This window comes from Strix uralensis, chromosome 23 (genome assembly GCF_047716275.1).
Source record: "Strix uralensis isolate ZFMK-TIS-50842 chromosome 23, bStrUra1, whole genome shotgun sequence".
Lineage (NCBI taxonomy): Eukaryota > Metazoa > Chordata > Aves > Strigiformes > Strigidae > Strix > Strix uralensis.
In genome coordinates this window covers 8513347-8528246 of record NC_133994.1, presented here as the reverse complement: position 1 = coordinate 8528246, position 14900 = coordinate 8513347, and the positions used below count along the sequence as shown (strand labels likewise).

Here is a 14900-nt window from a genome sequence, read left to right as displayed (position 1 = left end):
CTCTTCAGTAAGCCCCTAAAGGTTTAGCAGTCTGAAAGCATTTGCTTTCCTACCTGGAGCGCTCTGCTGTTTCATATCGATTGCTTGAATGCAAAACGACCGCTTGTTCTTGCATATCTTCATTTCACATAGCTCCTGCCTTCTAAACCTGCGATCCAGAGATGGGAATGGGGTGAGGGAAGCTGGATCAGATGTTTGAAAACTTGTACTGCAGAGATTTGATCAACAGTGGTAGCCTGTTAATTTTTGAATGTACCGTTGAATATCAGCGTAATTATAAAATACCATCTGCTGCATTGTGTGTTAGCTGACACGCACGGGCTTGTTTCTCTTTGTGGTTTTTTCCCCTCCCAGGTTCCCCATACGACTTCATCTCTCTCGAATGGCTGCAGAAATGGCTGGATGAGTCCACTCCTCCAAAACCAATAGATAACACAGCCTGCCTGTGCTCACACGGCAAACTCCATCCCGATAAAATACCCATTATGAAGAGGATATCGGAGTACGTGGCTGACTTCTTCTACAGGAGATACGGAGGAGGGCCCCGGCTGAACGGTGAGGCTAGAAAATGCCCTCTCCGAGTCACGTTCTCATGTGCTGAACATGTTTTGGAGCCGTGTTCTGGTCCCAGCCCCGTTTTGAGCTGTCCTTTATCATCATAACTTTGTTTCTATGCATGGCTTTTGTGCTGCGCTGTTATTTCCGGGTGACTTTTTTTTTTTTTTTTTTAATATCACCTAATTACGTTAGCATTCAAACAAATAGAGTTAGTCTGATCGCAGAGTCTGTTTCATACCCGAGTTCTGCTCTGTCTAGGGAGAGCTGTGCGTGGAGGAATTTCTGAGAAAGCAGTGGAGCGCTTAGGTTAGAAAACATAATACTTGCAAGGTTTTATGAAGTCGATTCTAGAAAATAACAAAACTTGCACATGCAACCCCCCCGCCCCAGACTCTTGAAAATGATTTTCCATGCCTGCAGCACCTACAGATCCTGCGTGGGCAGCGTTTCGTGGAGCGTGCGGATCTGTGCTGCCTCTTGCCAGCAGCCTGCGCTCCAGAGCAGCACGGATGTGTGCGGGCCAAGAAAATCATTTACTGTCTTTCACCTTTTAGCCTGTCCCGAGCTGCTTCATCCGAGGGAAGCGCATACCTGCTAGCCTGTGTGCTTGTGTTGCAGGCATCTGTCGTGCATTTTGATTTTTGGGGTCAGTCCAGCCCCTACGGTCTTTGGGCTTCCCTTAATCGAGCCCCAGGCTTAGTTTCTTTTATAAAGGAGCTCAATAACTCCCACTGAGACCAAATTAGCTCAGCTCCTGCTAGGAGCTTATAGGGAAGAAACTCAACCAGCAGAAACTGCTGTGACGCAGGCAGCGTTTGTAAAAAAAAAAAAAAAAAACAAAAAAAACAAAAAAAAAACCCCAAAAAAACCAAAAACCCCTACCAAACCAAAAGCCTGTCCTCCCCCCCCCCCCAAAAAAAAAACCAACAACCCAGGCCAACATTTATTAGGCAACTGGAAGATTGCCTGCAGGTTTTTTTTCATTGAGTACAGCTGGGAGGGATGGATGGATGCCCTTGTCCTCCGATTCACTTCCCTGGATGTGACCCTCTTGCTCCCAGATGAAAATATATGCCCAGCTGTAGGATTTCCACTCCCTGTTGGTCCAGCATAGCTTTGCAGGAGGTTGGGTTTTTTTTTTTCTGGGTTTCACTGGCAAAGTGCCACAATACAGGTTTTTTCCTTGCGTATGCCTTAACTGTCCTACCTTTTGACTCTAAGTGGCTGTGTGTTGGCGTGACCTGCCTGGCAGCTGTAATTGCAGACTTGATACCAGCTGTGGAGAGCTGTGAAGCCAGTACAGCTCACACCTCATCTGAAGCATTTTACACTTATTAAGCTTCAAATGTGGCCTGATCTGGCAGTAACCCCAGGGATCTCCTCATTTACATGTGAAATCTCCAGCCTTGAGTCCAGGGTAGTTGGTACATACCTGTCTGAGCACTTTCAAACCAGCCAGAAGCTCAGCCACCTGTGCAGGAAACTGCAATAAATTGTGTTTCTTTTTCCCCCCACCCCAGTCAAAGCACTTTGCAAGGACTGCGTGGTAGAAAGGTGTCGAATCCTGCGACTGAAAAACCAGTTAAACGAAGACTACAAAACAGTTACGAACTTACTGAAGATAACAGTCAAGGGGTATGTAAGTCCCGACGCTTTCAAACATTGTCAGAGATTTTTTTTTTTCTTTTTTTTTCCAGAAGTGCTTAAATAGCTTTTTCCTAAAGATTTTCCTGTTTGAGCTCCAAAGGAGTTGTGATTCACATTGCCAACGCTGTTCTCTCTCTGCAGGAACGATGGATTTTGGGTTGGAAAGGCATCCTTGCGGAGCTGGCGTCAGTTGGCTCTGGAGCAATTAAACGAGCAAGATGAAGACACAGAGCACAGTAATGGAAAAATGAATGGAAATGCACAAAACAAAGGTAGTTCTGCTGCTGTAGAGACCCACCAGCTCTGACTGGTACCTCCTAACAAAAGACACGTCAGGTGTTCTTGTAGCTGTTTTGCTTCCCTTGTATGGGTAGGGAGGAAAGGATAACAAATCAAATAAAAAGCTGCTTAAATGAAGGAGCTTTTTATTTGATAAACTTCAAAACTGCTGGGTGATCTTTGCACCCAGAGAAGAAGATGAGGTAGTAAGTAGTTCTACAAAGCTGTGTAAAATTACCCCCCCAGACACGTGATCTTTTCCTCTGCTTTTATCTGAACGAGAGAGCACAGGGGAGGAAGAAACATGAAAACTGCCTTGGGGAAGGGCTAAAGATGTTTATTGTGAAGGTCTGTGGATGAAACGATGCAGCTGGTAAAGCAGCACTGGCAAAATACAGCCTAGGGAAAAAAAAAAAAAGTCATGAATTGAACTCTCTTCTGTGGCCATATCATGAGTCTGTGAGGTTTTTATATTTGCTTTTTGCTCTTTAAACCTTTGGAAACTGGATATTTTGTTGAGCTTTTTGTTTTGGAACTGAGGGCAAGAAGCTTGTTTGAATGAAAGTGGAGATGATGGGCTAATGGCATTGATCTTGAGCTTGAAAGCTCTGAGAACACCACAGCCCTCCTGATAATATCTGTAAGCTGGCGCTGCTGGTGGAGCATTCATTGAGAAAAAGGTGTTTCTCTGCTGAGTTACCACACCGCCTTCCTCCGTGGTGACCTCCGTTTCTACTCCCAGTAGTACATCTGAATTGCTCACAAGCCAACTCTCTCGTTAGAGACTTACCAACACGTTACTGTGTTTATGATGCTCCAAATCCAGCGCTTCTGTCTGTGGAGCTACGGTTCTTAACTATAACTTACACATTAATGTGGGGCTGGTCAAACCCCTGGCAGGCTCCCCCTTAGTTTGTCAGGCAGCATCTGGTTTAAATCAGTATCCTCAAGGCAAAGAGCGGACTAATATTTTGCCAGGAAGGTTTCTGCTCCCTGCACTCTTACCTAGGCTTGTGTTTAGGTTAAACTTGAGATCGTTGGGAGCAGTGAACCCCTGCGGTGTTTGAGCCATAACAAATGCGTCCTTTGTAATCTCACAAAGGACAGGCTTGTGCTCCACGCACTTCAAAGCACTCCTACGTGGCCTGTAGGCTGTAATCCCGCCTGCCCAGAGGCCAAGACATTTGAGAATAACAAATTTCCTCCCAAAGTCTCCCTTGAGTTAAGGGTTTTGCTGCAATTTGAAAGGCAACCGTGCTCCTTTCCCCCCAAGATTTTTCCTTTCCTTGGGAGAGGAACTCTGTGCAATCTTCTTGTATCTTTCTTTACTTTTTTAATTAGATGAATCGAATGAAGAGAAGAGAGAGGAGGAAGAGGAGTTAAATTTTAACGAGGACATCGTTTGCCCACATGGTAAGTCTCTGTGGGGGATGGAGCTGAATATATCTGTTGTTGCCCACTGCTCAAGACATTAACCTTGTAGCCTTTGCTCCATCTAAGGCCAACATGAATAGTTTCTGAGGAAACACGCTTAATTCTCATCTGCCTGGTGTTTCTTGCCACTCAGACTTTGAGCTTCACTTGCGAGCGCTATCCCGTTGCAGGCTGAGTTTTGTAAGGCAGCGAACGGGCTGTAAACGTTGAGATGCTTGGAGGGGGCAGGAGGTGCTGGGATGCGGAAATGAGCGTCTGTTCCTCGCACTAACGAAGCGACGTGGCGGGGCGAGGGCAGCACCAAGGATCTGCAGCCCTGTGGAAGCTCTGGAAGCATTAGGAGAAAATAATGGTGTAAATCAGTCAAGGTGGGAGCTGAGAGTGTCCATTTATTCTCTCGGTTTACATGAAAACAGGAGCACTTACCTAACGACTGTGGAAACACGGGCTTATCTGCGAGTGGCTGGGACCACTAAGGATATCGATTTACCAACCTGCTGTGCTTTGGTGTCCATTTACATAAGATTTTGACCCGGTGTTAGTTGTTTTGCTAAGTGACGGTTCATTACCTACATCCTTGGCTACCCTGTTGTGGAAATCTCACTTTTTTTAGCCTGTACGTTGCTCCCAGACATAACTGTTCTAGTCAGCTCCTGTTTGTACGCATCAATTTCCCTGCCAGGGATGCTTGATCTTGTTCCTAGTAAGAAAGAAACATGCCATAAATTAGCAACACACCTCCTGTCATCAAGGCTAATCAAGGATGTAGAGTAATGGCTTGATAAAGCCTCGTTTTAAAGCAGGGTGTTTAAGCACTTTGTCACAGCATTAGCTGGTTTTCAGAGCCTTTTTAACGCTGTATTTCCCATTGCCGCGGGGCTGCTGCTGTTAAATGAGAGCAAGCAGCGTGGTGATGAAACATTTAATGTAGCCAGACACGATAAAAATAGGCCAATAGGCCTTTGAAAATATTATGCTGGTAAATCGCTAGTTGATCTGTGACTTTGGGTCATATCAGAATAAATATTAAATACGGGGGCCACTGGCAGGTCGGATTTCATCATCTTGAGCTAACTCGTGGATTACTCATGGAAAACAACATTTCTACCTTTAAAATTTCCCTCTGGAGTGTATCAGCACATCTGTAGTCCCGGTCCTACAGCCTTGATTTTGCTGTGGAGGAAGTTCCTGCCTTCATGGTAGGCTCTGGAAAAGCCAGCGCTTTATCTGTGAGGTCTGGCTGGCCTCCAGAAATGCCATCCGGGCGTTCCCTTAAGAAGTCCCTTTGCATCTTTGCTGCAATTTCTCGCTCTCCACTAGCTGCCCGACCCCAGCGAATAATTTTTTCCAGATACTAAGTTAAGACTTCTTTGATGTCCGTGCCCAAAACGTGTCCCTGGATGGTGGGAGCGGGAAGCAGGGTCAGCAGCGGTTAGGATCATCATCTTCCAGATGGCAAAGCACTTGTTCCCCACACACCCAGATCTGATTTTTTCCACCTCTTCCACTCAACAGTGTATTAATCTACTTTCATTAATCATGCGGTGTCAAGGCACTTATTTGTACAAGCTCTTTTTTTTTTTTCCCCCATCCTTGCTGGCTCTGGAAAGCAGCCTGGTCCTGCCTCCTCATATGGTAAAGCTGGGCCACTTGGTCGTGTTTGATGAAGAACAAGTGGCCAAGTGCCGCATCGAAGCAGTCCAGCCCGACCTTTGTTTATTAGAGGAAAAGCAGGAGGGGAGCGTTGCTATTTTTTCCCTTCAGGGCTGGCAGAAATCCAGGCTTGGCTGGAGCGAGGAAAGCTGTCGGGTCCGTGGGCCTGAGGAGCTGCTTGTAATGTTAAAGAGCTACCAGAGGGTGGGGAGGAAGGAGCCTTTTCTCCCTGCCTCCTTTCTGTAGCTCCTCAGGCTATAGAGAAGCAGATAATAAGGTATCACGCCCTTTGGTGGACACCGCTCAGCGCCACGACTTCGCGGTTGCTGTTTTGCTTCCCTCTCGCTGGGTGAAATCCCCACCGAGGCCTGAACGTTCCCGTGCCGCATCCAAATCCGGTTTGCACCTCGGTTATTGCAACAACCATTCCTCTTATTTCTCGCCGCGGGGAGATGCGTGGCATTTTTCCCCTTGGCCATCGTCACCCCCGCGAGCTGGTGGGATCCCCGAGCCCTCGTCTTCCCCCGTTTTCCCAAGCTCCCAAGGAGCTCGTGTCGCCACGTGGGGTCTAAATGCGTGAGCGTAACCTTTCCGCTATGGCTGCTGCTAAAACAACAAATGCCTTGCAACTAAACCCTTCTTTGGGGGTTTTTTTGAGCTGCTTGAGCATCAGGATAAATAATACAGCAGGCAAGTTGTCTGCGGGACAGCTGGTAAATCTTGCTTCTGATGTTCACACCTCAGCCATTCCCTGGAGCAGATCTAGAGTGCGGAATCTGTCCTTCCCAGATTTTTGAGGTGCTTGGAGAGGGCACGCAAAGCCATCTGAGGTTATACAGCCAGTCAGAGAGGGGCCTGGGGGGGTTGATTGACAGCCGGCTGAACAGGAGCCAGCAGTGTGCCCAGGTGGCCAAGAAGGCCAGTGGCATCCTGGCTTGTATCAGCACTAGCGTGGCCAGCAGGGACAGGGAAGGGATCTCACCCCTGTGCTCGGCACTGGTGAGGCCGCACCTCGATGAGTGGGTTCAGTTTTGGGCCCCTCACTCCAAAAAGGCCATTGAATGACTCGAGCGTGTCCAGAGAAGGGCAACGGAGCTGGTGCAGGGTCTGGAGCACAGGTCTGATGGGGAGCGGCTGAGGGAACTGGGGGGGTTTAGTCTGGAGAAGAGGAGGCTGAGGGGAGACCTCCTGGCCCTCTGCAACTCCCTGAAAGGAGGGTGCAGAGAGGGGGGATGAGTCTCTTGAGCCAAGGACCCAGCGGCAGGCCAAGAGGGAATGGCCTCAAGCTGCGCCAGGGCAGGGTCAGACTGGCTCTTAGGAAGGATTTCTTTGCAGAAGGGGTTGTTGGGCGTTGGAATGGGCTGCCCAGGGCAGGGGGGGAGTCCCCATCCCTGGAGGGGTTGAAGAGTCGGGTTGACCCAGTGCTGAGGGATCTGGTGGAGTTGGGAACAGTCAGGGTGAGGTTCATGGTTGGACTGGAGGATCTTCAGGGTCTTTTCCAACCTAGACGAGTCTGTGATTCTGTAACTTTGCTTTTCAAGGGTGCAGAAAGCACCCAGCTCCTGTTCCATGGGGCTTGCGGTTAGTCTGCAGTTTGGTAAATGGAGTCACCATAAAAATGTAGCTATGGATCGCTAAGATCAGAAAACAGCAGCCCTGTGCCCTCTTCGGCTCGTCCTTGCTTTTCTGAGCATCTCTGTTGCTGCTTGTATTTGATCCACTGCTTGGGTTCATGAGCTTGGAAACCGAAAGGATGTTTATAGGAATTAAAGTTGTATTTATTTTTTTTCCTGTCTAAACAAGGAAACGATAAAGAAGTTGAAGGTGACTTTGTGTATTAGTTGCGCTCTTTTTTGCTGACATAGTGTTGGCTGATACGTGCGTGGATGTCTTCCCCCCCAGTTTATACCCTGTAATCTCTTCAATCTAGTTAGGGCTGCAAAACATCGCTGAGCACATCAAGAGCAAAGCCCTTCCCTTGGCTCTCTCTCTGCAGGTGACCTGTGCATCTCCGAAAACGAACGGAGGGTGGTTTCGAAGGAAGCCTGGGAGAAACTCAAGCAATATTTTCCAAAGGCCCCTGAATTCCCAAATAACAAAGAGTGCTGTTCCCAGTGCAAGGTATTTGAATGCCAAATGACGTTACCCTTTTGTTGACTGTAAATACGTGGTCATGTTTCTGGTTTTCTTTTTAACGTGACCCAGTACAGTAGGGGGAAGTAATGTCACCTTCTAATAGCAGCTAGGAACTGAAGCTGTGGTGTAATTAACTGTTTCATGCAGATTTTGGAGCGCGAAGGGGAGGAGAACGAAGCTCTGCATAAGATGATGGCCAGCGAGCAGAAAACTTCTCTCCAGAACCTGTTTCACGATAAGTGCAGACCTTGCCTGGGCAGCTGGCCTCAGGTACGGGAAGGAGGGCAACCAGGGCAAGGTAGCAGGCCTTGAGGGAGGTTTTTATTAGGTTTTATCCCTCTCCCTAAGAAATTTTATTTTGCCTGTGAGAGAGGCTACCCGATAATCATTCACTCGGTCCAAGCGAGACGGTGCCTGCGCTGGGGAGCCTGTGCCAGCAGCGCTTACACGTGTGTTGTGCCGAGGTGTGATTTCCCCCGATTAGCTGTGCTGGCACAAAGCCCTGCTAAAGATACACGAGAGTGGCTCGTGTGCCAACATAGCTGTCGCTGGCCCGCCGTCAGCTTGATAAGCAGCGACAATATTGCTGCTGTGGTTACCTCTGCCCCTAGAAGGACCGAAGAAGGGCTTTCCACCGCCCTCCGTCTGCCTTCGTGGCAGGACAAAATTCACCTGTGCTCCAGCATGCTCCATCCCGAGAGCTCAGGGGGAGCTTCCCAAAATGCTGAAGCCCTGCAAATAGGAGCGATGATCGTGCAAGACCTCTCGTACCAGCTTCTCCCCGGTACGAGCGTGCGGCTCTCCAGGACTTTTCCTGGGGCTTCAAGGCGGCTCAAAAGAAATGGCACAAGCTGTTGGCTCCACGCCTTGGCTCCCGGACGTCTCGCAGCGCTGATTAATGATTGACTCTTCGATCCTGCCAAGCTGCTTTGGCAGGTGTCTGCCTCGGTCGCTGCTACGTGTGAGGGCAGCTTGCCACTCTCGGGTGCCTTCTCCAGCCGTGGATAAATATTGAGGTCAACGTGGATCCCTGTCTCAGAACCGGGGAGCCCCGAAAGGGTTTAAATGGTGAACACTCTGTGCTGAGCTGGAGAGCTGCCAGGCCCTACCAGCAGTATGTAAGGGCAGTATCCAGTTGGGTCTGCTTTTGTAGCTGGAGTAGGTGATGGAAAGCTGGAGCCCATCGCTGTGGGTCAGCTTGAAATAGGAGGGTCTCTCCAGGCAACGAGGCTACATCCTCCACTCTTTGAATTTCCCAACGGAGCGTGATAAAAAAAGAGCTGAAGACCTCTCCCTCAAGCTTTGTGAGTTTTCCTGATCCAAAACAGTTGAGGTTCAGGGAAAAAAATAAGCGGAGCCGTTTAATCTAGAGGAGATGAAAGGAGATTTAAAAAAAAAAAATATATATATATATATGTATATTAATTCCTCAGGTATGCTGAATTTTCTTGCAGAAAGATGGAGCGAGCCCTTAAATCTGCGTTAGGGAAGGTGGTGAGGATAAGCGAGCACGGAAGTTATTTTGTCACCCAGCTCTTAGTATCTCAGTGATTTCTTGTCCAGGAGCAGACAGTCTCATGGTAAATCATTCAGGCCAGGAAAACAGCAGTTTATCCTAAAACTGCTGCCTCGTGAGGGTGCGTGGCCACGGTTTTGAATCCGTGCTGCTGCTAAAAGGAGAAACTTCTGGGTTTTGATGGGTGAAGCAAATGAGGCAGGTTGGGGTGGTCTCACCCCACACCCACCAGGGTGCAGAGACAAATCTGCTTTAGACCCCAAGTACCCAGCGAGAGAAAACACGGTGCTGGGGAGTCCGTAGCTGCTCCAGGGGAAATGACCGTTTCCTGCTGTGAATTAAAGATAATTGGATCTAAAGCTAAACTAACTTTGTAATAAACACGAGATTAGTAACGTAAGTGCTTAGTACTTGATCCCAAATTATTTTACTTGGCTTCCCCAGCGCGCTTGGATGGAGTTGTCATGGCAAAAACACTGAGGTCTCAAAGAGAACGAGCACTGCAGAAAAAGCTGAACAGTCATTGCTTCTCTATTGTTGGATTAATTAAAAAAGATCCTTTTTTTTTTTTCTTTTTCCTTCTCTTTTTCACCTCCAGGAGACAGATGAGCTGTATATTGTTTCGCAGTTCTTTGTAGAAGAATGGAGGAAATTTGTCAGGTAACTTGGCTTGAGGTTTTTGGTGCTTTTTATTCCTTCTTTTGGGGGGCTGTAGATAATGATTTTGCTTTCGAATCCCGGCGCGGTGTGTCCTTACCTGCTGTTTGCCTTTGTGGAAACAAGGAAGCTGATTTTTGCAGGGCTCGTAGCAGTTGTAATACATGGTAAGAAACTGAATTTCCTTGTTTACTGTGTCTTAACCAGATGGTTGGATTAGATAGTAACCTGATTAGTTTTTTCATCTGTCTGGAGCTGTATCCTAGGCAAAGGTCACCGCTCAATCCTGTTTCCACGGGCTGCTGGTGGTGGGAGATGGAAATCTCTGCTAGATAGGGGAGTAATTTTGCAACGCGCAGGAACGCAGATCTGATTTCCTCATCGGCAGTAGATTTTAATATTCCCTGTTGGAATGTCTCCTGTAAATATTCACCTGTGATTTCTCCTTGGCTGCCTGCAGAGTTGTGGGGTTTGTGAAATAACCTGGCCAGGCTTTGCAAACCGCTTTCCTTTGCCCGTGCAGGAGGCCGACGCGATGCAGCCCCGTGTCCTCGGTAGGAAACAGCGCTCTTCTCTGCCCCCACGGGGGCCTCATGTTCACCTACGCTTCCATGACCAAAGAAGACTCCAAACTGTGAGTTTCTTCTCTTCACGTGTCTGCCAGGTGCCTTTTGTCTCTCGTGAGCCTTGGGGAAACGTTCCCGGAGGCTCGCTGAGCTGCAGCAACAAGAGGAGCGAATGCTTTCCCTTGAACAAAATTAACAGATACGCTTTCTCGGGCCCACCTTAGCCTTCATGCAAGGCAAGATCTAAATTGTTGAAGGATGCTGGGTCAGGAAAAAAAGAGAGCTTACTTCAGCTTGGCTAGTTCCTAACAATAAACTACCCTGAATTTGACCGGGGCATAGAAACATCCGCCTTCCTTACAATTTGCTTTCTGGGAGACTTGCCCCCGGAGCGCTGGGTGCTGGGCTCAGTTCATGCTCTGTAGCGTTGCTTCTGCAGTGATGCAGAACTAAAAGTAGTGGATCTTCCGCTCCTCTCCAAATCCATCCTCCCTCCGGCATGACTGGAGCAGTACAGTGTCACTAATAACACGCTACTGTTACCCTGTTATCTTGGGCGTACAGGCCCTCCCGTGTCGCTGGAGTTAGGGATTGATTTTGCAGCTTTTCTTTCATTAACAGACTGAAAAGAAAAGGGAAAGCTGTTCAGGAGCTCGGGGCTTGGCTTTTCCATGTCATAAAGCACGTTCTTGTTCCTTTGCACAGTATAGCTCTAATATGGCCCAGCGAGTGGGAGAGGATTCAAAAACTCTTCGTCGTGGATCATGTCATCAAAATTACCCGAACGCAAGCTGCCGGGGCGGACCCGGAGAGCACACTTTACACCTCTGAGCCCCGTGAGTGAATCTTTTGCCGCTGTCTGTGCCCTATTCTTTTGCTAATTGGTGCAGACTCCCTGGGAAATGGCTCTTTTTCAGATAAAGGGTCAGATCTAGGGGGATCAGTGGTAAACAGCAGCTTGGCAGAGGCCCCTGGTTGTGCGATCCCCTCCGGGTTAGCGGTGAGAGGCATTGGGCCGGTGTCTCCGAGGAGCTGAAGCAATTAAATGCATTTTTCCTTTGTGCCTCCCCAGAACTCTGTCCAGAGTGCAGAGAAGGGCTGTTATGCCAACAGCAGCGGGACTTGCGTGAGTACACCCAAGCAACCATCTACATCCATAAAGTGGTGGATAATAAAAAGGTACGGGCTCTCTCCCTCGGTCTTTACTCATCCTGGCTTCCTTTCATTTAAGGGAACCTGCACCGAGTACCCAAATAACGATCCGAACGCGACGGCTGTCACAGCCTGTCACGTCCCCGCAGGGCTGGGACCTGCTGGTGGGGCTGCTGGGTGGCCTGTGGTGGTGGTTGTGGGCAAAAAGCACCCAGCTCTGCGGCCCGGGGAAGCTGTCGCTTCTCCTCAAGGCTTCCTTTTGCCAAACGGATCCTTTGTGTTACTGGGTATCTTCACGAATGTTCCCAGCTTTGATTATTTTAGGCAATGTTGTAACCGTTTCTGTCTTCATAATGTGTTATCAGGCTCTACCTGTTCTCCTCCCCCTCCAATATTTGTCATTTCCTTTCCTGGTTGCTCAAGTGACAGAAATAAGCTCCTAACCTCCATGCTGAAATAGCAGTGGACTTAGAGATGGTTTTCAGGATCCCTTACGAAGCTGTGAATTACGTCTCTGCTTTACTGGTGTCTTAAGGGATCAGTGTCAGGTCTAGAATTGGCTTTACAGGTACCCAAAAGCTGGTTACAGTAAGCCTTCCTCCTTAGGCCTCCTTTTATGCTTCAAGGAGGAAACCAAGGCTCATGTGCAAGCTCAGATAAAGACGTTCCCCTCACCTTCGCAGCGTGGGGTTTGGTTTTTTTGCCTCTTACTGATTTTTCACCTCCCTGCCAGTCGAAGGGAGGGACCGGAGCCTGTAGAACCGCAGGGCGCCGGAGGCTGGAGGGGTTTCTGCCTTGGTTGTGAGATGGAGAACACGCAGCACGGTCTTGAGCCATCAGCGATGGGATTTCAGCCTGTCTCGAGGCTGAATCCCAAGGCTGTATCTTGGCTCTGGTGCAGAGGAGGGTTGTTGTTTGGTTGGATTTTTTTTTTTTTTTTTTTTTTTTCCTGGTGCTGGACAGGACCGTGCTCACATGTAGGGCTGGCAAAAAACAGGCAGCTATTCTTTGCCGAGCAGCTGGAGTTAGAGAGAGGGGGCGAGAGCTTGCCTGCAAGCTCCCTCATTAACAGGGCAGCCTCGGCGAGATGCGAAGCAGCGCTAACGCCCCGCCAGCAGCGCGGCAGCACTGCCAGCGAGGGTTGCGGACGGCGGCACTCCAAGCCACTGCTTTCTTCCCTGCTGCTTTGGATTTGCAAAAAGTCGGGGAGCATTTCCCATCCCCTCACCCCTGCTCTTCCTCCCTCTGCGACCCCCAGCAACCTCCTTTGGCTGACGCTGCGAGAGGGGGAAGCCACGGCCGTGTAAAATCAACGTAGGGCGGCACTGCTGGAATCCGGAGGGCTCTGGGGAGGCTGCGGTTGGTGCTGGATGTTCGGGAGCTGAAATTGCATTGTTAATTGCAAATACATTGATGGAGAAACGAGTTCTCAGGCATCCAGGATGGAGAGCGTGCCAGTCTCCTGGGCTCCTGCAAACCCCAGCTCCAGCCAAAGCTAGCTGTGAATTCACGTCCGGCAGCTCCCCGCCTCCTGGAGTGACTTACACAGAACTGAACATCATTTTTATTTATCCGTTTGTGTAAATTATTTAGATTTCATTTACTTACAGCCTCCAGACCCATAAATAATGGTGCTGAGTGCCTCTGTCAGTCTGCTGCAGGGATGGATAAGTGTCTAATTTACAGATAATATTCCTTTCTCCGTGTTAGGGCTTTTGTAATACACTTAGATGAACCAGAGAAGCAGCCAGCTAATGGGAAAGAAATCAGTGCAGGCCCCTGGAGACTTTCCCTTTGCCTAGAGAGGAGGGCAGGTCCTGAGCCGCAGGAAGCACCTGCAATTCAATAGAGAAGCTTGTTCTCCTGAGCCGAATCCCCCCATGGCTCGATGCAGCTGGGGAGGAGGGGGAGAAGAATTTGCAGAGCACGTGGAGCAGATCCCTGGGTTATTCCTGCTCTGCCTCGGTTCGTTGGATCGAGGTGACATCCTGGAGGTCTCTGCAAGCTGTTTGCCGTGATGTGACAGTCTGGGTTGATGTTGTCGGCTTAGTTACGGAGAATGATTTTTGTGACTTCAGGTAATGAAGGACGCTGCTCCGGAGCTGAACGTGAGCAGCTCAGAAGCTGAAGAGGAAAGGGAGGAAAACAAGCCAGAGGGGGAGCAAGACCCAGATTTTAACCAGGTAGAGATCAAAAATACCACCAGGTCCCTTGGTTTTGCATCATCCTCTTGAGTCAGCATGATGGGATAGCCCTCCTCCTCTGTGTACTGCTAAAACTAGGTGTCTTAAATTGTCATTTTAATGGTCGTACCACCCCATCGCTTTGTTTTTGGAGAGGTCAGATATTGACCTCTTGTACGCTTGGCTGATAATCCGCCCCACGCCAGCGTTAGAAGCAGGAACTGAGGTTTCAAGGCGAGTCCTTCGGTCCTCTTGACACTTGCACGTGGCGGTTTGCTTTCACAGAACCACGGAATCATTCAGGTTGGAAAAGCCCCTCGGGATCATCGAGTCCAACCCTCAGCCCGACTCTACAAAGTTCTCCCCTACCCCACATCCCCCAACAGCTCATCCAAACGACCCTTAAACACACCCAGGGATGGGGACTCCACCCCCTCCCTGGGCAGCCTATTCCACTCTCTGACCACTCTTGCTGTGAAACATTTGTTCCTCATGTCCAGTCTGAACCTCCCCTGTTGCAGTTTAAAGCCGTTCCCTCTTGTTCTGTCACTAATCCCCTGGGAGAAGAGACCAGCACCAACCTCTCCACAACGTCCTTTCAGGGAGCTGCAGAGAGTGATGAGGTCTCCCCTCACCTTCTCCTCCTCACACTGAACAGCCCCAGCTCCTTCAATCTCTCCTCACAGGATTTATTCTCCAGGCCCTTCCCCAGCCTCATTGCCCTCCTCTGCCCTCGCTCCAGCCCCTCGAGATCTCTCTCGTATTGAGGTGCCCAAAACTTTGAAGGGGCTTCTCAGCACTTTGTGCCTTCCCTCGCATGACCCATGCACCCAAAACGCAGTCCGGGCTACAGAGAGGTTGTCTTTTTCCACCAATCCCAAACTCGGGCCCTTGATTTTTACCTCTTGTTTCTAGACCAACGGCGGTGCGAAGCGCCAGAAGGTCTCACACCAGAGCTTCATCACTTACCAAAAGCAAGGCATCAGGCGAAGCACCCGGCACAGGAAAGTCAGAGGGGAGAAAGCGCTGCTTGTTTCTGCTAATCAGACACTGAAAGAGCTGAAAATACAGGTAAGGTGGTTTTCCTCCAAGGAATGAGTCGTCTCGAGTAAGAAAACA

At 49.2% G+C, this 14900-nt stretch overlaps 1 protein-coding gene across 4 annotated transcripts in view; it reads left to right on the top strand.

The window, feature by feature from the left end:
* USP48 (ubiquitin specific peptidase 48) overlaps positions 1–14900 on the top strand; it is a 31163-nt gene that overhangs the window by 13251 nt on the left and 3012 nt on the right. For 2 of the 4 annotated variants that reach the window (XM_074893025.1, XM_074893024.1), the window contains exons 12-23: positions 355–555; positions 2079–2193; positions 2347–2477; positions 3826–3897; positions 7568–7692; positions 7855–7977; positions 9822–9883; positions 10404–10514; positions 11152–11282; positions 11519–11625; positions 13677–13781; positions 14697–14852. In XM_074893025.1, coding sequence (XP_074749126.1) covers positions 355–555; positions 2079–2193; positions 2347–2477; positions 3826–3897; positions 7568–7692; positions 7855–7977; positions 9822–9883; positions 10404–10514; positions 11152–11282; positions 11519–11625; positions 13677–13781; positions 14697–14852 — 1439 coding nt within the window. Of the gene's footprint in view, positions 1–354; positions 556–2078; positions 2194–2346; positions 2478–3825; positions 3898–7567; positions 7693–7854; positions 7978–9821; positions 9884–10403; positions 10515–11151; positions 11283–11518; positions 11626–13676; positions 13782–14696; positions 14853–14900 lie in introns of those variants that run through there. The other 2 variants (XR_012632056.1, XM_074893026.1) reach the window with 2 other exon arrangements.